Source organism: Capricornis sumatraensis, chromosome 4 (assembly GCF_032405125.1).
Source record: "Capricornis sumatraensis isolate serow.1 chromosome 4, serow.2, whole genome shotgun sequence".
NCBI lineage: Eukaryota > Metazoa > Chordata > Mammalia > Artiodactyla > Bovidae > Capricornis > Capricornis sumatraensis.
The window spans coordinates 67,978,204-68,000,470 of record NC_091072.1 but is presented as its reverse complement, the minus strand read 5'-3'; the positions used below and the strand labels follow the sequence as shown (position 1 = coordinate 68,000,470).

The 22,267-nt window shown below is 38.3% G+C and overlaps 1 protein-coding gene across 3 annotated transcripts in view; it reads right to left on the bottom strand.

The window, feature by feature from the left end:
• Window positions 1-10,946: 10,946 nt before the first annotated feature.
• Window positions 10,947-22,267, bottom strand: part of MRPL42 (mitochondrial ribosomal protein L42) — a 29,693-nt gene continuing 18,372 nt past the window's right edge. For all 3 annotated transcript variants that reach the window (XM_068971909.1, XM_068971908.1, XM_068971910.1), the window contains exon 7: window positions 10,947-11,068. In XM_068971909.1, the coding sequence (XP_068828010.1) occupies window positions 11,023-11,068 (46 nt within the window). In that variant the 3' untranslated portion in view covers window positions 10,947-11,022. The remainder of the gene's footprint in view (window positions 11,069-22,267) is intronic.

Sequence of the window (22,267 nt, the reverse complement as noted above, 5' to 3'; positions counted from 1 at the left end):
CGACAAAGCTACAGTCATCAAAAGATGCACGTAACTAGACACATGAACCAGAAATAAACTTGCACATTTATGGCCGGTTAATCTATAACAAAGGAGGTGAGGATGTACAGTGGGGAACAGACAACCTCCTCAGTGAGTGGTGCTGGGGAAAATGGACAGCTACAGGTAAAAGAATTAAATTAGAATGTTTTCTTATACCATAAGAAACAAACTCAAAATAGATTAAAGATCTAAACATAAAACCAGAAATCATAAAACTCCTAGAAGAAAACATCAGCAGAACACTCATTGACATAAACCATAGCAATCTTTTTTGGATCTGTCTCTTAAGGCAATATATAAATAGAAACAAAAATACACATATGTGACTTAATTAAACTTAAAAGCTTTTGCAAAACCAAGGAAATCAAAATGAAAACAACCTATTGAATGGAAGAAAATAGTTGCAAATGATATGATCAGTAGGGGATTAATACCCAAAATATATAAACTGCTTATACAAAATTAAAAATTCAATTTTAAAAATGGGCAGAAGATATCAACAGACATTTTTCCAAAGGAGACATACAGATGTGTGTATGACACATAGGAAGACACACAGATGACCAAGAGGCAGATGTAAAGATGCTCAACACTGCTCGTCACCAGAGAAATGCAAATCAAAACCACAGTGAGATATCATCTCACACCCGTTAGAATGGCTATTATCAAAAAGACCACACACACACACACACACACACAAAAGACCACAAATAACAAATGTTGGCGAGATCATAGAGGAAAGAAAGAGAACTCTTGTGAACTATTGATGGGAACGTAAATTGGTGCAGCCACTATGGGAAACACTATGGAGATTCCTCAAAAATCTAAAAATTAGAACTATCATCTGATCCAGCAATTCCACTCCTGGGTATGCACCCAAAGAAACAAAAGCACTCAGTGGAAAAGATACATGCACCCAATGATCACAGTAGCATTACTTACAACAACCAAGGTATGGAAGCAACTGAAGTGTGCAGAGCAGATGAATGGAAAAAGAATATGTGGTGTGTATACACACACACACACACACACACACACACACACAATGAAATACTGCTCAGTAATAAAAAAGAAAAAGAACAAAATTTTGCCATTGCAACAACATGGATGGACATGGAGGGTATTATACTTAGTGAAATAAGTCAGGCAAATGAAAACAAATACTGTATGTTAAATATGTGCATTTTATTGTATGTAAACTATACTTCAATAAGGTGGATTTAAAAAGTGGTTCTCCAAAAAGCAGTCTTCTCCACAAATTTAATTCCCAGTGAGTGCTTCTTTTCCTAAACTTGAATGACAATACACAATTTATCAATTGATTACCTAAAGTCTTATTTCAGCTTCCAATTGTTAAGCAGACTGTACCGCCTCACTGTTTAACCCTTTCCCACCTCCACCCTCTCTTTAGCTAACCAGTGTGTGTGGAAAAGAGACAGTACTAAAATAAATGTTCTAATTGATAAGGAAATTATCAGTTAATGAGCATATCAATGAGGGCATTCAAGTAAAGCTGGTTTGTAAGTAAAAGTTATGAATTTCTTCTGGACATCAGGAAAAAAAAACTTCAGTTAATTTCTTACTGTGGGGCTTCCCTGGTGGCTCACTGGTGATGAGTCCAGCTGTCAATGCAGGAGACACAAGTTCAATCCCTGATCCAGGAAGATTCAGCTAAACCCATGCACAACTTACTGAGCCCAAGCTCTAGAGCCTGGGAGCCACAGCAACTGAGCGGTAGCTGCAACAACTGAAGCTCGGGTGCACTAGAGCTGTGCTCTGCAACAGGAGAAGCCACTGCAATGAGAAGCCTGCCCCCAAACTAGAAAGGAGCCTCCATGTGCCACGCCTAGAGAACAGCCCGCACAGCAACAAAGATCCAGCACAGCCACAAATAAGTAAGTGTTCACATTTGAAAACTTTTTGCTGATGTTGAGCCTTCAGCTCTGTCCTACAGACACGTGACAATCTACACCCAAATGTAAATCAGTTAAGATTAGTGATTCCTACTGTGACAGAATGGCCACTGTATTTGCTGCTTCTTTCAAAAGCTAGAGAGTCTCTTTCCCCACTCCCCGAACCTGGGATGGCCTTGGGGAAGCAATGTCAAGCCAGTTCAAAGGCTTGGCCTTTAGAAACTTGACAGCTTCCAGTCTTGTACCTGTGAGACCATGAAGCCATGTGACCAAGCCAGGCCTGGCTTGCTGGACAATGAGAAACATAGGTCCTCTTACTGCCCTAGCTGATAGACATTCAATCACTGTGACACACGGATGATGTCATCCAAGAGCAGCCAGCCTCATCAACCCAATTAATGACCTTGGATAGATAAGCCCAGCCTACACTAGAAGAACACCCAGAAGAACTGTTGACTAAAATAAAGGATGGTTGTTTTAGGCCAGTGACTTTTGTGGCAGTTTGTAACTTAGCCAATAAATAATAGATACTCAAGGACTCATCTGAAGCTCTCTTAAAAGACTGACCAAGTCATTTTAGACATTTATCAAAAAGTTATTAAATCCTTGGACTCCCCTAGTGGTGCGAGGGTTAAGAATCTGCCTGCCAACACAGGGACTAGGGTTCAATCCCTGGTCGGGAAGAGGCCACATGCCATCGGGGCAACTAAACCTGTGTGCCACAACTACTGAGCCTGAGCTCTAGAGCCCGCAAGCGGCAACCACCAAGTCCACTCGCCTAGACGGCCCAAGCTCAGCACCGGAATAAGCCACTGCAGCGAGAAGCCCGCGCATCCCAGCGAAGAGTAGCCCACACTCACCCCAACTAGAGAAAGCCTGCGCATGGCAACAAAGACATAGCACAGCCAAAAATAAATAAGTAAAGATAACTTTTTAAAAGTCATTAAGTCCTTAAACTGAAAGTGAAGGCTGAAGCTGACATGTAAAGAATAATTTATTTCTCCCTGGAAATATTAACCAGAAAACAACGTAAAGTGTCTCTGAATAGAGAACTAGAACGAGTGAAGAAATAATCTAATGCTTTAATAGTAAATGTATGATTTCAGAGGCATAGCCAGTGGAATGCAAGGACTGGGCATACCAACCTTTGAAATTCAATTATTAAATTTTCAGAAATGTTGTGAGCCAATTGTTAAACCATTGGGAGATTAAATCAGCCATGATAAGAGTATTTATACCATGGAATCCAGTTGTTAAATCTTTACTAGTGTATCACTGGGCATATCTGCAACTGGAGGCAAATATCATCAGTTTGTATATACCTATATACATATTAAAATATCCTTGAGACTTCCCTGGGGGTTCAGTGGTTAAGACTCTGTGCTCTCACTGCAGGGGGCACAGGTTCAATTCCTAGTCAGGGAGCTAAAATCCTGCACGCCATGTGGCACAGCCAAAAATAAAATATCCTTAACACTTAAAGAAGACATTGGTTGGCATAACCAAGGCCATGGCATAGCATTCTGCCATGATATGTAGTCTTGGGGAAGCCAATCAGTCTTGGTAACTCTGAACCCATATATGTAAAGTCTGTGCCCCAAATCATCGTTTAGGTTTCTCTCAGATCTGTTATTCTATCTCCTATGAGTGTACTGATGGTAATTATACCTGGAAGGCAATGATGGAAAAGGCCAAGGGAGCATTCAAATGATTGCACTGTGCTACTGACCACAAAGTTTGGTCTAATTCAAGACAAACTAAAGTGATAGTACAGTAGTAATTACATGTACTTTGGGTTATAGACAGCAAGGAGATCAAACCAGTCCGTCCTAAAGGAAATCAGTCCTGAATATTCATTGGAAGGACTGATGCTGAAAGGTGAAACTCCCACCTGATGCGAAGAACTGACTCATTGGAAAAGACCTTGATGCTGGGAAAGATTGAAGGTGGGAGAAGAAGGGGACAACAGAGGATGAGATGATTGGAGGGCATCACCCACTCAATGGACATGAGTTTGAGTAAACTCCGGGAGTTGGTGTTGGACAGGGCTCCTGGCATGCTGCAGTCCATGGGGTCGCAGAGTCGGGCACAACTGAGCGACTACTGAACTGAACTGGGTTATGGAGGAGGAAGAGGTGAATTCTGACTAGATGGGAAAGAAAAGAAGGTCTGGGGAAGATATTTTATCCGTCAGGAATGAGATCTCATCTCTGAGTCTACAGTGGCTTGAACTCTGTAGGTGCTTAATAAAACTTGCTGAAATTGGGCTTTCTGCAGGAAGATACTAAATAAATGTGAGGTGATTTTAGTGATGTTACTAAATCTAAGGGGATGCCTTTTGGTAGAATTAGAAAACACATTACATACTCTGAGCACTTCTTGCCCGTACATTGAAGTCTTACTTTCAGAAGGTTAAACAGTACATTAGAAAATAGTAGGGGGTTAACAGCTGAACTGTAATTAGGAAAGCATTTCTTTAGCACTGGAATATTTGCAAATTATTTTGGTAAAAATATTAGCAAATAATTTTTAACTTTGGTGGAAAAAAAATCTAAGAAATCATTCCTTTTGTCTATAAACAGTGGAAATACTTATCTATGCCTTCAGCAAAAGAAATGGTTTGCTAACTTCTTGTGTTTACATAGATAAACAAGTTGACTCATTTCTGAATACACATCTGAAACTGAAAAAATATTCCTTGATGGAATCCTCCCATCTAAAACAAAGGCACATGATGTCTTGTTTTGTTCTTTTCTTAAAAAAGCTTGAATCTAATTAAGGTTGTTTCTGAGAATATGTGGAAACTACTCTTTGTTGCATATCAATATCATTCCATTACTAATGTTATTATGTGCTTTAGCTGCAGGCATGTAAGAACTAGGGCATAATGTGACAGAGCCTTTAATTGCTGAAAAACCACAGAACTTATTCCCAAGGGGGGAAACACACACACACACACACACACACACACACACACACACACAGATACAAAAATTCTCAAAATTCTACACAATTTCCGGAGTTTCATAGATACTTCCAACCCAAATCCCCTTTACAAAATCCTTTGGTTAAAATCTTCTGCAAAAATCCTCAACAAAATATTACCAAATCAAATCCAAAAAAGTCTAAAAAGAATTATGCACCATGACCAAAAGGGATTTGTCCCAGGTGTGTAAGACCGCTTCAGCACTCAGAAATCAATTAATGTAATCCATCAGTATTGAAAAAGTCAGAGGACTGACAACCACCTGATTTTAACGCTTATTGTAAAGCTACACTCATCAAGACAATGTAGTATTGGTGAGTGAACAAACAGGTCAGTGAGACAGAGTCCAAAAGTAGACCCATACAGTAGTCAACTGAGCTTTCACAGAGGCGTAAGAGCAACAAAAGTGAGCATAGAATGTCTTTTTTAACAAATAGTACTAGAACAATTAGACATCCACATGCAAAACCAAATCTAAACGTTAACTTTTCACCTTTCACAAAAATTAGTTCAAAATGGATTACAGGTCTAAATGTAAAAAGCAAAACTATAAAACATTTAGAAGATAACACAGGAGAAAATCTAGATGACCTTGGGTTTGGTGATGACTTTTGCAGATACAACACCAAAGACACATTTCATCAAAGAATTGGTAAGCTAGCCTTCATGTCGATTAAAAATGTCTGCTTTTTGAAAAGACACTGTCAAGAGAATGAAAAGATAAGCCATAAACTGGGAGAAAATATTTTCAAAAGACACATCTGATAAAGGACTGTTATCCAAAATATACGAAGAACTCTTAAAACTCAACAATAAGAAAACAAATAACCCAATTAGAAATGGGTCCCAAACATTTTAACATTGACTGTGGCTACAGAACTCTATGAATATACTAAAAACTATCTAATTATACACTTTACATGGGTGAATTGTATGGTATATGAATTCTAACTCAATAAAGCTAAAAAAGAAAAAAAGGGTCAAAGACCTTAACAGACACTTCATCAAACACATACAGATGGCAAAGAAGCAGATAAAAACATGCTCCACATTCTATGTCATCAGAAAAATACAAATTAAGACAACACACCACTACACACTATTTACGATAAACAGGACATGGAAGCAACCTAAATGTTCATTGACAGAGGAACAGATAGAGATGTGGTACACACAGTGGAATTTTGGTCAGTCATAAAAAAGAATGAAAGAATACCATCAGCAGCAACATGGGTGGACCCAGAGATTATCACACTAGGTGAAGTCAGACAAAGATGAGTATCATATAGCACTTATCTGTGGAATCTAATTTTTTAAAATGATACAAATGAACTTACTTACAAAACAGAAACAAACTCACAGATTTTCTTTTTCTTTTGATGTGGACCATTTTTAAAGTCTTTATTGAATTTGTTACAATATTGCTTCTGCTTTATGATTTGGTTTTCTGGCCATGCGACCTGTGGAATCTTAGCTCCCCGAACAAGGAATCTAACTCGCACCCTCAGCACTGTAAGGTGAATCTTTAACCACTGGACCATCAGGGAATTCCCTCACAGATCTTGAAATCAGACTTATGGTTATCAAAGGAGAAATGTGGGGGGAAGTGATAAATCAGAATGGGATTAACATATACATACTACTATACATAAAATAGATAACAAAGACCTATTGTATAACACAGGGAACTCTACTCAATGTTCTGTAATAACCTATAATAAGAAAAGAATGAAAAAGAAAATATATATAACTGATTCACTTTCCTGTACATTTGAAACTGACACACTGGAAATCAACTATATTAGAATAAAATTTTTTTTTTAAATAAGAAATAGTCTTTTTAAAAAAAACTATTATGTCCGATGCAGGATACAGCATGCTTGGGGCTGGTGCACGGGGATGACCCAGAGGGATGTTGTGGGGAGGGAGGTGGGAGGGGGGTTCATGTTTGGGAACGCATGTACACCCGTGGTGGATTCATGTCAATGTATGGCAAAACCAATACAGTATTGTAAAGTAAAATAAAGTAAAAATAAAAATTAAAATAAAAAAAGTATTGCCCAGGATGTAGTAACAGCACTCCTTATAATAGGGAACAAATGGAAATAATGACTATGTCTAATGGTATGCGTGCATGCTAAGTCGCTTCAGCAGTGTCCGACTCTGCAATCATGTGGACTGTAGCCACCCAGGCTCTTCTGTCCATGGGATTCTCCAGGCAAGAATACTGGAATGGGTTGCCATGCTCTCCTCCAGGGGAGCTTCCCAGGGATCGAACCTGCATCTCTACGTCTCCTGCATTGGCAGGCAGGTTCTTAGCACCATTAGCAACACCTGGAAAGCCCACGTCTAATGGTATGGAGTTAGTTAAATTATTACATTCCAGTTTATAAAATAATACGCATCAATTAAATGAGAGTACTGATACAGCAAAAGAATGCATGATACTAAGTGAGAAAGCAAGTTATAAAACAATATGCATAATAAATACAATTATTTTTGGAAATATATTTATGTAGCAAAATAACCCAGGAAAGAAAGGTAGCAAATATGTTAGTGTTCTCTTTAGATGGGACAATCATAGATAATTTTATTTTCTCTTTAGTCTCTAATTTTAAAAAAATGATACATTATATCTAAGTAGCTCAGTAGATACTAGTTAAGTAGATACTATGCTCCTTAAGGGTCCATTTTCTGTTATTGGCCTGGCAAAAAGTACAATGCCTCTTCATAGTAGTAGGGGTACAACAAATGACTAGATCAACAGAATGAATGATGGCTTTAATTAATTTCACTGGGGCCACTTACTCTACTTATCATTCTTACCTATAGAATACCCAAATAGTATCTGCTAAATTAAGTACATTAAGTCACTGCCCTTTGGGTGAGGCGTGCTCAAACCGAACCCTATATGAGAGTGCCCTCTGGTGGTTTCACCGACAAAGCGTTTTTTCAATTTGAAGTATGGAGGCCTGGCGTGCTGCGATTCATGGGGTCGCAAAGTCGACAAGACTGAGCAACTGAACTGAACTAAACAACAATCCATTCCTTCCTCCAGGGGATCATCCCCACCCAGGGATCGAACCCAGGTCTTCTGCCTTGCAGGTGGACTCTACCATCTGAGCCACCAGGGAAGCCTCAACAACAATCCACCTTACCAACAGAAGGAAATATGAGAATAAGGACTTGGTAGTAGCATTTTCATGAAGCTAAATTTATTCCATTTAGAGTCATCAGACCTTACATATTTTTTAAATTTCTGAAAAAACAAACTAATCTTCCATGAAATGTTAGTGATGGCGGATAATACATTACACTGCTGAGGTGGAAAATGGGAGAAGCTGAGTGGAGGTGAAGGTGGTGATGAAATATGTACTTATTCAGCAACTCATGAAAACCAGAATTCCAGGAACTACAATGTATGGTACTTCCAGTACAAAGAAAACTAATTCTCCCAAGGACTCACATGTACATGTGCACTTTCGACATATCACAGCCGAACAATCTGTATTTAGTAGATCCTTGCATTTAGAAGAAAATTTTAGTTTTTCTTACTACTTTCATAACATGGTATATCTCAATCTTTGTAAAATTTTGGATATAACAACCTGAAACAACTATTTTTGAAGATATGTCACTGAATATGTGGTTAATATTTCAATTATCAAATTCTATTGTCTTTCGCTTTCCCCACCAAATGAGTAACATAGTTTTCTTTCCTTTATACTTTTCTATTATTCCTACATTTTACTGAACACTTGAACCTTCACCTTCCTTTATGAAAAGAACTAGATTAAGCAATAGAATGTGAAATCATTTTTCACATCCAATTTAAAAATATCACAAATGTTGCACAAGTTTGAATAACTTTCCATCTTCTTAAAAGACTCCTCACTTCCTAAGGAGAAATCACAGAGGCAGCAATGCTGACCATATATAAGCTGGTAGTGATAATCAACAGAATAAACTATTAACATTCTTATAAGAAAAATCAGAGATCAAATTGCCAACATCTGTAGGATCATAGAAAAAGCGAGTTTCAGAAAAACATCTACTACTGCTTTATTGACTATGCCAAAGCTTTTGTGTGGATCACAACAAGCTGAAAAATTCTTCAAGAGAGAATACCGGACCACCTGACCTGCCTCCTGAGAAATCTGTATGCGGGTCAAGAAGCAAGTTAGAACTGGACATGGAACAACAGACTGGTTCCAGTCAGGAAAGGAGTACATCAAGGCTGTGCATTGTCACCCTGCTTATTCAACTTATATGCAGAGTACATCATGTGAAATCCCAGGCTGGATGAAGCACAAGCTGGAATCAAGACTGTTGGGAAAAATATCAATAACCTCAGACACGCAGATGACACCACCCTTATGGCAGAAAGTGAACAGGAACTAAAAAGCCTCTTGATGAAAGTAAAGTGGAGAGTGAAAAAGTTGGCTTAAAACTCAACATTCAAAAAACTAAGATCATGGCATCCGGCCCCATCACTTCATGGGAAATAGATGGGGAAACAGTGGCAGACTTTATTTTCTTGGGCTCCAAAATCACTGCAGATGGTGACTGCAGCCATGAAATTAAAAGACACTTACTCCTTGGAAGAAAAACTATAACCAACCTAGATGGCATATTAAAAAGCAGAGACATTACTTTGCCAACAACGGTCTGTCTAATCAAAGCTATGGTTTTTCCAGTAGTCATGTATGGATGTGAGAGTTGGACTATAAAGAAAGCTGAGTGCTGAAGAATTGATGCTTTTGAATTGTGGTGTTGGAGAAGACTCTTGAGAGTCCCTTGGACTGTAATGAGAGCCAACCAGTCCATTCTGAAGGAAATCAGTCCTGAATATTCACTGGAAGGACTGATGCTGAAGCTGAAACTCCAATACTTTGACCACGTGATTCAAAGAACTGACTCATTAGAAAAGACCCTGATGCTGGAAAAGATTGAAGGCAGGAGAAGAAGGGGATGACAGAGGATGAGATGGTTGGATGGCATCACCGACTTGATGGACATGAGTTTGAACAAGATCCAGGAGCTGGTGACAGACAGGGAAGCCTGGCGTGCTGCAGTCCATGGGGTTGCAAAGAGTCAGACACGACTGAGTGACTGAACAGAACTGATTCTTACAATGCCAGTTTAATTTAGTAATACTAATGCTCTAATCAGAGTTGCATGTGCTCTGAAGCAATTTTTAAGAAATGGTGCACTGAGAGGACCCAGAGGGATGGTACAGGGAGGGAGGAGGGAGGAGGGGTTCAGGTTGGGGAACACGTGTATACCTGTAGTGGATTCCTGTTGATGTATGGCAAAACCAATACAATATTGTAAAGTAATTAACCTCCAATTAAAATAAATAAATTTATATTTTAAAAAAAAGACAGCCAGAAAAAAATATCAATATATTCTTTCTAGGAAAGTAAAAATTCTTGGGTGAAAGAAAACACCTCTTGTCATAGTGATGCCTTGTTAAAAAGCTCTGGAGCCTGACAGTGTGGATCCTGGCTCTGCCACTTGCTAGGTAGGCAGAGTTCAAGTCACTTAGCCTTATCTGTAAAATGGGAAAGATGCTGTTTCTTCAGAGGATTATTTTGAGAATTTAATAATATTGTAAACAAAGGACCTAGCAGATAGTAGAAACTGATTAAAATGTAATTATTCCCTAGAGCCACAAGAGAGGAAACATTATAACATCTTTTTCTGTGTGAACAGAATGAGTTTCTTTGCAAAAGCAATTTAAAAATCTTCAGAAGAACCATGAACATTTTTATTAATCATATTTATACTACTAACAGTATTTGGTTGATAAAAGTACCTAATCGTACTAGGCACATAAAAATAAATACTAGACTGAAATAACTCAACAGGAAAATACTATAAAATAGGCTCTTTAAAATTCGAATTGTCAAATTCAGAATTACTTACTATATATAAAGAAATACACATTCTAATATATGAAAAGATGTTTTATTATTATTTTACTATATAACATATTAGTGAATACACCCAACTGTATCTTCTCAAAAGGCAAATGAGATCCAGGGTAACATTCCTCTTTGATTCCTGAAAACATCAATATCATCTGTCTTTTGGAGGATTCAGTTTCCTACGACGTCTGTGATACCTTGAAAAGAAGAAAACATTTAAAATAAGATTATTTTAATAAAAGTTAACTGTTCCTGATAGAAATATCAAACTTCTATTAGCTTGGTGTTTATTGGCACTCAAAAAAAAAAAATCAATGAAACATAATACATACACAAGACATACCTCAAGTAGATAGTTCTTAATAATAAGCCATATTTCCCTGCTGTGAACATTGCTTTCTTTTAATTAAGCATTTGGAAAGTCTTTTTTCACATCTTGAGGTAGTTTTAATATGGTAACGTAGATGACTGTTCCTTAACTTAAATCTAATGGTTGTCTTTGAGGTAAAGAAACACCACATTGCAAATATGAAGGATACATGCTATTGAAGTTTTATTTAAAAAGGGATGATCAACTCTAAATGGAAGCCTCTGGAGCTGCAAAATCATATTTTAATAAACAATAAAATATAATTAGTAGTATGTATATGGAAAATGTGCAGTATCACAAAAAATGGAAGAATTACAAATTAAAACAGTGAGAAATCTTTTCCCTTGTTTTTGTAATCACAAATACTTTTTAAATTATAATGTACAATCCAAGTATAGGTATGGTGAACTAAGCAATATCAGACCCAACTGCTTAAAGTATGCATCAGTATAACATTTGAAAACCACACTATCAAAAATTTTTTTTATTAATCATAACTTTTGATCTAATAATTCCTCTCTGGAAATCTATCCTAAAGCAATAAGTAAGTAGCTAAAATATTAACAATCTTAATATGAAAATATTAAATATATAATATTCAATATTAAAGGGGGAAGGGATGATACAGGATTCAAATTTATATATACAGTATGATTAAAATCATGTAAAAATAGGCGAACTATTAAAACTTATGTATAGAAAGAAAGAGAGAAATAAAATGTACTGTTACCAGTGACTGAAGTGTTTTCACCATGCAGAATTCCTTTTTCTTTTTTCAACTGCTCTTTTCAATTATTTTTTCAATAAAGAACTCTTTCTTTATTGAGTCAAGAAAATTTCTGCACAGAGTACATGTGCTTTCAGTGATGAGTTCTCTTCAAAAATTCCCTTAAGGCGAGACTGTGGCAAATTGATCTGAGCTAATTTTTAACTTTTTTGCTAGTGTGGAAATTCAATGTAAAGATATCTATACCAATGAGTGACAAGGCATGTATCTTATGTCCTTCAGTTGTTGTGATTAAGATGATCTCAAGTATTTTTTGCTTATCTTAAAGGTTTCATATAGGCAACTTTCCCATACACTGCTTTTTGATAAACTGCAATTTACAGAAATTAAACTAAATAAATGAAGTACATCTATATATACTAACAGGGAATACTAAGTTGTAGGATAACACATATAACATATTATCACTACCTGAACATGTCTACATATATTTATATTGGCATTGAGAAGATCATGGTTTTCTTAAGGGCTCCAGTTATGTGCCATATAATCAAGGTTTTACTAGCACAACTGTATTCCTGAAAGATGTTCTGTAAAAGCTGTGAGACACAGAACAGGGGTTTGGGAAGTTACAAACTTCCTGAAATTATTTATTAAAATTTTGAACATGTATTTATTTTCCTGGGAAGTGGATTAATAGGTTTCATTAGATTCTCAATGAAGTCTGTAGTTCTAAAAATCTAAGCACTGTCCTACACAAGTGTGATTCAGCTTATAATGCTCGAACATTTTCACTACTCAAGATGCTTAAGACCAGAAAACACTGAAATCTTGATAGCCCTGAATCTAACAAAGTCAAATTCTAAAATATGCTCAATAAATGTCAAATCGCATTAACAGATTTTTTTATCATGCATGAATGTCAATACTCGGAAGCAAATACCTGAATTTTAAGGTGCTCTTATAGAACTGGACATGGAAAAACAGACTGGTTCCAAACAGGAAAAGGAGCACATGACGGCTGTATATTGTCACCCTGCTTATTTAACTTATATGCAGAGTACATCATGAGAAACGCTGGGCTGGAGCAAGCAAAAGCTGGAATCAAGATTGCTGGGAGAAATATCAATAACCTCAGATATGCAGATGACACCACCCTTATGGCAGAAAGTGAAGAAGAACTAAAGAGCCTCTTGATGAAAGTGAAAGAAGAGAGTGAAAACGTTGGCGTAAAGCTCAACATTCAGAAAACTAAGATCACAGCATCCGGTCCCATCACTTCATGGCAAATAGATGAGGAAACAGTGGAAGACTTTATTTTTCTGGGCCCCCAAATCACTGCAGATGGTGATTGCAGCCATGAAATTAAAAGACACTTGGTCCTTGGAAGGAAAGTTATGACCAACCTAGATAGCATATTGAAAAGCAGAGACATTACTTTGCCAACAAAGGTCCGTCTAGTCAAGGCTATGGTTTTTCCAGTAGTCATGTATGGATGTGAGTTGGACTATAAAGAAGGCTGAGTGCTGAAGAATTGATGCTTTTGAACTGTGGTGTTGGAGAAGACTCCTAAGAGTCCCTTGGACTGCAAGGAGATCCAACTAGTCCATCCTAAAGGAGATCAGTCCTGGGTATTCATCGGAAGGACTGATGTTGAAGCTGAAACTGCAATACTTTGGCCACCTCATGCAAAGAGCTGACTCATTGGAAAAGACCCTGATGCTGGGAGAGATTGAGGGCAGGAGAAGAAGGGGGCAACAGAGGATGAGATGGTTGGATGGCATTACTGACTCGATGGACATGGGTTTGGGTGGACTCCGGGAGTTGGTGATGGACAGGGAGGCCTGGCGAGCTGCGGTTCATGGGGTTGCAAAGAGTTGGACACGACTGAGCGACTGAACTGAACTATGACTTATCATCTAAACTGGGATCATTTAAAAAATAAAAACCTGCTCTATTAATAATTAACAAAATAGTTAAACTGAGACAGTCCCTGGCAAGCCAAAACGTATTGTTATCCTTCTTAAATTACACAATGACTCAGTGATATCTGAAAGATTTGTCAACAGCTCTTAGTCCAGGACAGTACTTCACCCCCTGGTTCACAATGCAGCTGGACGTTCAATGTTTCCTACTGATGGTGAGAATTAATTTTTGTTGCCTCCATGGGAAAATATTCAAGTTGCTCTTTAAAGAGGTACTGCCACTCATATGTTTATAGAATTGCTTTATATTTCAGAAATTTAGAGTTATGTTCCATATCCTTCTTACTTTCAATCCAGTCTTCTTTCAATCCTTCCATCCTTTTTTTCAACATAACTTTACATTTGATAAAATTATGTTACCTATTTTCTTTTTTAAGAGATATTATGAAAATCAGAATCATCACTTATTCATTTGTTTTTAAATATGTGGAGCATCTACTACATAGCAGGCATCATTTTTAGGCACTAAAGTTTCTGTGGTACACAAAAAACTGACAAAATCCCCACTCTCATGAAGCTTACATTCTAGTGTATTAACAGAAAAATAAGATAAGCAAGTTGGCCAAGGAAGGCTTCAGTGATAAAAACTCCAAAGAAGAGGTGATGGAATTCCAGCTGAGCTATTTCAAATCCTAAAAGATGATGCTGTTAAAGTGCTGCATTCAATATGCTAACAAATTTGGAAAACTCAGCAGTGGCCACAGGACTGGAAAAGGTCAGTTTTTCAAATCCCAAAGAAGGGCAATGCCTAAGAATGTTCAAACTACCATACAAATGCACTCATTTCACATGGTAGCAAGGTAATGCTCAAAATCCTTTAAGCTAGTCTTCAACAGTATGTGAACTGAGAACTTTCAGATATACAAGGTAGATTTAGAAAAGGCAGAGGAACCAAAGGTCAAGCTGTCAACATCCACTGGATCACAGAAAAAGCAAGAGAATTCCAGAAAAACATCCACTTCTGCTTCATTGACTACACTAAAGCTTTTGACTGTGTAGATCACAACAAACTGTGGAAAATTCTTAAAGAGATGGTCCAGACCAGCTATCTGCCTCCTGTGAAACCTATATGCAGGTCAAGAAGCAAGGGTAAGAACCAGACATGGAACAATGAACTGGTTCAAAACTGGGAAAGGAATACGTCCAGGCTGTATATTGTCACCCTGCTTATTTAACTTATATGCAGAGTACATCATGTGAAATACCAGGCTGGACGAATCACAACCTGGAATGAAGACTGAGAAATATCAATAACCTCAGATATGCAGATGACACCACCCTTATGGCAGAAAGTGAAGAAAAACTAAAGAGCCTCTTGATAAGCATGAAAGACGAGTGAAGAAGATGGCTTAAAACTCAACATTCAAAAAACGAAGATCATGGCATTTGGTCCCATCACTTCACGGCAAATAGATGGGGAAACAATGGAAACAGTGACAGACTATTTTCTTGGGCTCCAAAATCACTGTCGATAGTGACTGCAACCATGAAATTAAAAGATGCTTGCTCTTTGGAAGAAAAGCTATCACAAACCTAGACAGCATATTAAAGTACAGAGACATGACTTTGTCAACAAAGGTCTGTATAGTCAAAGGTATGGTTATTCCAGTAATCACATATGGATGTAAGAGTTGGACCATAAAGAAGGCTGAGGACTGAAGAACTGATGCTTTTAAACTGTGGTGCTGGGAAGACTCTTGAGAGTCCCTTGGAGTGCAAGGAGATCAAACCAATCAATCTTAAAGGAAATCAACCCTGAACTGGAAGGACTGACGGTGAAGCTGAAACTCAAGCTCCAGTACTTTGGGCACCTGATGTGAAGAGCCAACTCACTGGAAAAGACTCTGATGCTAGGAAAGATAGAGAGCAGCAGAAGGGAACGACAGAGAATGAGATGGTTGGACGGCATCACCAGCTCAATGGACATGAGTTTGAGCAAGCTCCAAGAGACGTGAAGGACAGGGAAGCCTGACGTGCTGCAGTCCACGGGGCTGCAAAGAATCGGACACAACTGAGCGACTGAACAACAATAACGGGTCCGAGGTGGAAGGAAGGGCATGTCGAAGGAACAGCAAAGAAGTCATGAGGTTGCAACAGCCTGAAGATGGAAGAGAACAATTGGAAATGAGAGTAGAAAGGTAATAGAGGGCCAGATCACGTAAATTCTTGTAGATAACAGGTAAGGCCTATAGTTTTCTCTGAGTGAGATGGAAAGCTGCTGGAAGTTTTTCAACAGAAAATTTATAATAACTAGCAGAATTCTGGCTGTGTGCTCAGAAAAGACTGCAGGAAAGCAAAGGCTGAAGTAGGGAGACCAGTTAGAAAGCTTCTATGAACCAGGCAAAAGATGGTGGCACAGACGGGATGATGACAGAGGGAACGGTGATAAACGGTCAAATTGATACATTTTGGAGATAGAGGCAACAGATCTGCAGATGTTGGGGGTGAGACAAATAGAAAAGTTAAGAATGGCACCAAGATTTCTGGCCCAAGCAGCTAGAAGAATGGAACTGGCATTAACTGAGACAGGGAAAATTGCAGGAGAAGCTGGTTTGTGAGAGACCATGAGAAGCTCAGTTAGAGACACATTAAGTTAAGGACATTAGACAAGTCAAGTAGGCCCCTGGAAATACAGGTCTGGAGGTCAAGGGACAGGAAGAGAGAGATCTGGGAGCCAATGTAGATGGTATTTAAACCCATAAGACTGGATGAGATCACTGTCTTAGGGAATGCACAGAAAAGGTGAGAGAACCAAGGACTAATCCTTGGGGAACTCCAAAATTTAGACATAAAGGAAATGAAAAGGAATCAGCAAGAGAAACCAAGATATTAATAGTATATGAACTCTGGATATGTAAAAAATATAAAAAAGAGTTTCAGCAAACTTATTAAGGTTGAATTAGTAAGAAAAATAACAGAAAACTCAAACAGAACCACTAGGAACCCTGCAATATTGCTAAAATGATGTGTTCTGCAAGAACGATAATGGAAGGAATGCTCCACTGACTTTATTTTTTTCACACCAACTGAGGAAGACTAAAGACAGGAAGAAGAGCTTGGACACAGATGCTGGCAACTTAGGGCACTGATATGTCCTGCTTCTTGAATACTGGTGACATTAAAGGTCAACAGGAGACACCTCAGGGGCTGCAGAGAAGAGCAAAATGACTCACAATCAGGTCCTCAACACCTGTATACAGAGGAGCTATCTAATGCACACTATAGAGAGTACAAAGAAATTGATTTGTAGAAGGAGTACCTTTCACAAAATATATTCAAAGTCCCATTACATCAGGTAAATTATAATGTAGTGAGTTAGCTAGGGTAATTTGTTTTCATCACCTATAATATCATCAAATAGGAAGTAAGCAGGAGCCTCATGGTTACATATGCTATATTTTTAAAAAATCAATCTTTGCACAACTACATATAAAAATAGGCAAAAGGCAGAGGGGAGGGAACCAAAACTTCAATTTAATCCCAAACCCTCAGCCCAAATTTCGTCATCGCTCATTCTCAGCCTGAAAATTCAAACAGTTCTATACCCAGTCTCAGTATAAAGCCCAAATCTAAGAGGACTCTTCGGATTGCCATCCTAAAGTAAATAAGATCATCGGGATTAGCAAACAGTAATATCCAGTTGATATATTTAGTGGTAACAATTCTAACAGTGGATCTCCATATGTGAGATAACCTAACCCCCAGTGTTTATTATCCACTGGACTATTTCAGCATCAATTCTGTACAGTCATACTACCTATGCTTCCAGTCCACCCCACTGTGGGTGAGGTCAATAATTAAATGCAGGTAGGTTCAGGATTGAATGAGGTAGGCAACACCTTGAGATCATAAAGCCTTTTCTGACCTTGATTCAGAATCTGATAATAAAGAACATCTTAATGCACAGGTGACATACAGAGATAAAATGGAAATTAAACAAATCCTCATGACTTAACAGCTCAACTCTGAAAATAAAACTTCCAAGAATCACAGGGAAATTTACCAATGGACCAACCCGAAGACTACCATAAAGTATAGCTTCAAAGAAAAACAACACCTTCAACAAACTGGAAAGATAATTAGGTAAGATAATATCCCATCAGACAGTGACTTAGTACATAGACATCATATTAAAGATACTGTATTAGAGGTCTTCCAGGAAACTACAAAACAGAAGTTGCATTCCTGATGAAGACAGAATGACAGCAAAAGATGAAACCAAAAAATTACCCACAAATATAATGTTAATGGGTATTTAATAAATTATAGTTAAAATAATTTAGAGGCAGTAGCTATTCAAAGTGACTATAATCAAATTTCATGAAAAAAGTAGACTAAGGGCAAATGGCACAAGAAGAGCACAAGTACTGAAAATCAAAAAAAAAAAAAAAGCACTTAAGATGGCTTGATACTAAAATCAGAAGTCAGACTGGATAAAAAAACAAAATACAACTATATTTCATTTTAAAAGCCCACTTTTGAGGACTTCTGTGGTGGTCCAGTGGTTAAGTTCATGCTTCTGATTCACCAGTTCAATCCCTGATCAGGGTTATATGCTGCACTTGGCATAAACAAACAAACAAACAAGAAACCCCTTCAAACTTTATAAAAAATTTTGCACAGCAAATAGAACTAGAAACAAAATTAATGAACAAAATGAATGAACAATCCACAGAATGGGAGAAAATATTTGCAAACAGTGCAACTAACAAAGGATTCATCTCCAAAATATACAGACAGTTCATGCTGCTCAATATCAAAAGAATAAACAACGCAATCAGTAAATGGGCAGGGACTTCTCTGGTGGTCCACTGGGTTAAAACTCCATGCTCCCAATACAAGGGGCAAGGTTCCATTCCGGGTTGGGGAACTAAGATCTGGCATGCCTAAAGGTGCAGCCGAAAAAAGAAGAAAAAAAAGGGGGGGCAGAAGATCTAAACAGACATTTCTCCAAAGACAGACAGACGGCCAAAAAGCACACAAAAAGATACTCAACACTGCTAATTATCAGAGAAATGTGGATCAAAACTATAAGGGGGACTTTACCCAAGGGTCCAGCAGCTAAGAATCCACCTTCAAATACAAGGGACACGGGTTTGATCCCTGGTCGGGGAGAGGAGCAGCTAAGCCTATGCTCCACAATAAGAGAAGCCTACACAGCTCAGCAAAAGAAAGTCTTCCAACCACAACAAAAAGCCCCCACGCCACAGCAAAGACCCATGTAGTCAAAATATTAAAAATAAATTAATTAAAAACAAACAAAAACTACAATGAGGCATTACGTCACACGAGTCAGAATGGCCATTACCAAAAAGTCTGCAAACAATAAATGCTGGAGAGGGTATGAAGAAAAGGAAACTCGCCTATACTGTTGGTGGGAAAGTAAATTGGTACAACCATTATGGAGAACAGTATGAGTGTTCCTTTAAGAACTAAGAACAAAACTACCATATGATCCAGCAATCCTACTCCTGAGTATATATTCAGGGAAAACCGTAATTCAGAAAGATGCATGCATCCCAATGTTCACTGCAGTGTATTTAGAATAGCCAACACACAGAAGCAACCTAAATGTCCATCAACAGAGGACTAGATAAACAAGATGTGGTACATATATATAATATATGCGGTTTTACTCAGCAGTGAAAAAAGAATGAACTAATGTCATCTGCAGCTACATGAATGGACCAAGAGATTACCATGCCAAGTGAAGTAAGTCAGACAGAGAAAGTATCATATGGTGTCACTTACATGTGGAGTCCAACAACAACAACAAAATGATACAAATGAACTAATTTACAAAACAAACAGACTCACAGATCCTGAGATCAAACTTAGGGTGACCAAAGGAGAAAGTGGAGGGAAATGATAAATTAGAAGACTGAGATTAACACATACACACTACTATATATAAAATAGATAATTAACAAGGACCTACTGTAGAGCACAGGAAACTCTACTCTGTAATAACCTATACAGGAAAGAACCTGAAAAAGAATGGAGAGACACACACACACAGACACACACACACACATAGACACACACTCACTCTGCTGTACACCTGACACTAATACTGTAAGTCAACTATACTCCAATAAAAATTTTTTAAACTTAAATAGGACTTCCCTCGTGATGCAGTGGATAAGAATCCTTCTGCTAATGCAGGGGCAACAGGTTTGATCCCTGATCCAGGAGGATCCCACATACCAGGGAGCCACTAAGCCCATGCTCCCAATGCTGATCCTCTGCTCCGGAGTCCAGGAACTGCAAATGCTGAGCCCCTGTGCCACAGCCACTGAAGTTCGCATGCTCTAGAGCCTGTGCTCTGCAGCAAGAGAAACTAGCGCGATGAGAAGCCTGTGCACCACAACGAGTATCACCTCCACTTGCCACAACGAGAGAAAAGCCTGGGCAGTGTTGAAGACCCAGCACAGCCCAAATCAGTTTAAAAAATAAAACGGCCAACATACCAGAAAGGACCCAAAATGCCCAACTGGTTAACAGATAAACAAACTGTGGTCTATCCATACAAGGAAATATTATCCAGAAATGAAAAAGGACAAACTATTGGTATATACATCAATATGGATGAATCTCAAAAGCACTGTACTTAGTGAAATAAGTTAGACACGAAAGGTTATGTACTGTATAATCCCATTTATATGAAATTCTAGAAAGTAATAAAAAGCAGACAAGTAATTGCCAAGGGTGAGGATTATAGGGAGGGATCAGAATGCAAAAAGGCATAGGAGAACTTCTTGGAGTTATGAAAACAGTCTATATCATGATCGTGGTCGTGATTATGAAACAAAGCAGGACCTTAAGGCCCTTGACCGCCCTCCCCACATATCCTCAGCTTGCTTTTTGTCTGTGGGAAAACATTAGCCAACGAATAAGTTTAATCAGAGAAGTGAGAAAATGAAGAAACAAAGGAAAACAGTCCAACAAGACTAAATAACAAGTTGTAATAACAACAGAATAACAATGATATGCTAAATATTATACTCAGCATGTACAGCATGTAATAACTACACAAGACAGTTGTATAACTGTTATCCAAAATGGGTGTCCAGCTACCCGCATCTCAAAAGCTAGTAAGTAGGCAAGGCTGGTGGAAAGGAAAGTTTGCTTTATTTTGAAGACTGGTTCCCAGGGTGAGTAGGTACTGCTGTCTGTTGAAACGCTGACTCCCCCGACTGACAGTTGGTGGGCAAGAGCTTTCATAGACAGAGGGAGGGGGCTTCATGCAGAAAACAGTACACTCAGCTCCGACAGTTATCTTGAAATTGGTCACTGGTGGTCTGATCAGCATCATCTTGATTGTTCTACGTACGACCCTATGCGACCCTTTACAACCCTGTGGATTGTAGCCCATCAGGCTCTCTGTTCAAGGGATTCTCCAGGCAAGAATACTGGAGTGGATTGCCATTCACTTCTCCAGGGGATCTTGCCCACCCAGAAACCCAACTCTTGTCTCAACATCTTCTACAAGCAGGTGGGTTCTTTACCACTAGCAGTATACATTTGTTACAATGTATACATTTACATACTTAAACTAGTGAATATTTCACTTAAAACATTTGTCAAAAGTCACAAAGTTGTAAACTTAAAACTGGTAAACTTGAAGTATGTAAACTACACCTCAAAAGAGCCTATTTAAGAAAAGGTGCTTCAGGGAGCTCTCTGGCGGCCTAGTCGTCAGATTTGGCGCTTTCACTGCCCTGGCCTGGGTTCAGTCCCTGGTTAGGGAACTGAGATCCTACAAGCTGCATGGCATAGTCAAAAAAAAAAGAAAGATGCTTCAAAAAGAATAAGAGGAAAACTGTGAGTAGGAGACAATGAGACAATGTTAATTATTATCACACTACTACTGTATATATACTGTATGCCAGCTGTTTGATTATATTTTATCTCAAAACCACCAAGCAAATTAAACATTATTAGCCATGAGATTAAAAGGCACTTACTCCTTGGAAGAAAAGTTATGACCAACCTAGATAGCATATTCAAAAGCAGAGACATTACTTTGCCGACTAAGGTCCATCTAGTCAAGGCTATGGTTTTTCCTGTGGTCATGTATGGATATGAGAGTTGGACTGTGAAGAAAGCTGAGCCCCGAAGAATTGATGCCTTTGAACTGTGGTGTTGGAGAAGACTCTTGAGAGTCCCCTGGACTGCAAGGAGATCCAACCAGTCCATTCTGAAGGAGATCAGCCCTGGGATTTCTTCGGAGGGAATGATGCTAAAGCTGAAACTCCAGTACTTTGGCCACCTCATGCAAAGAGTTGCCTCATTGGAAAAGACTCTGATGCTG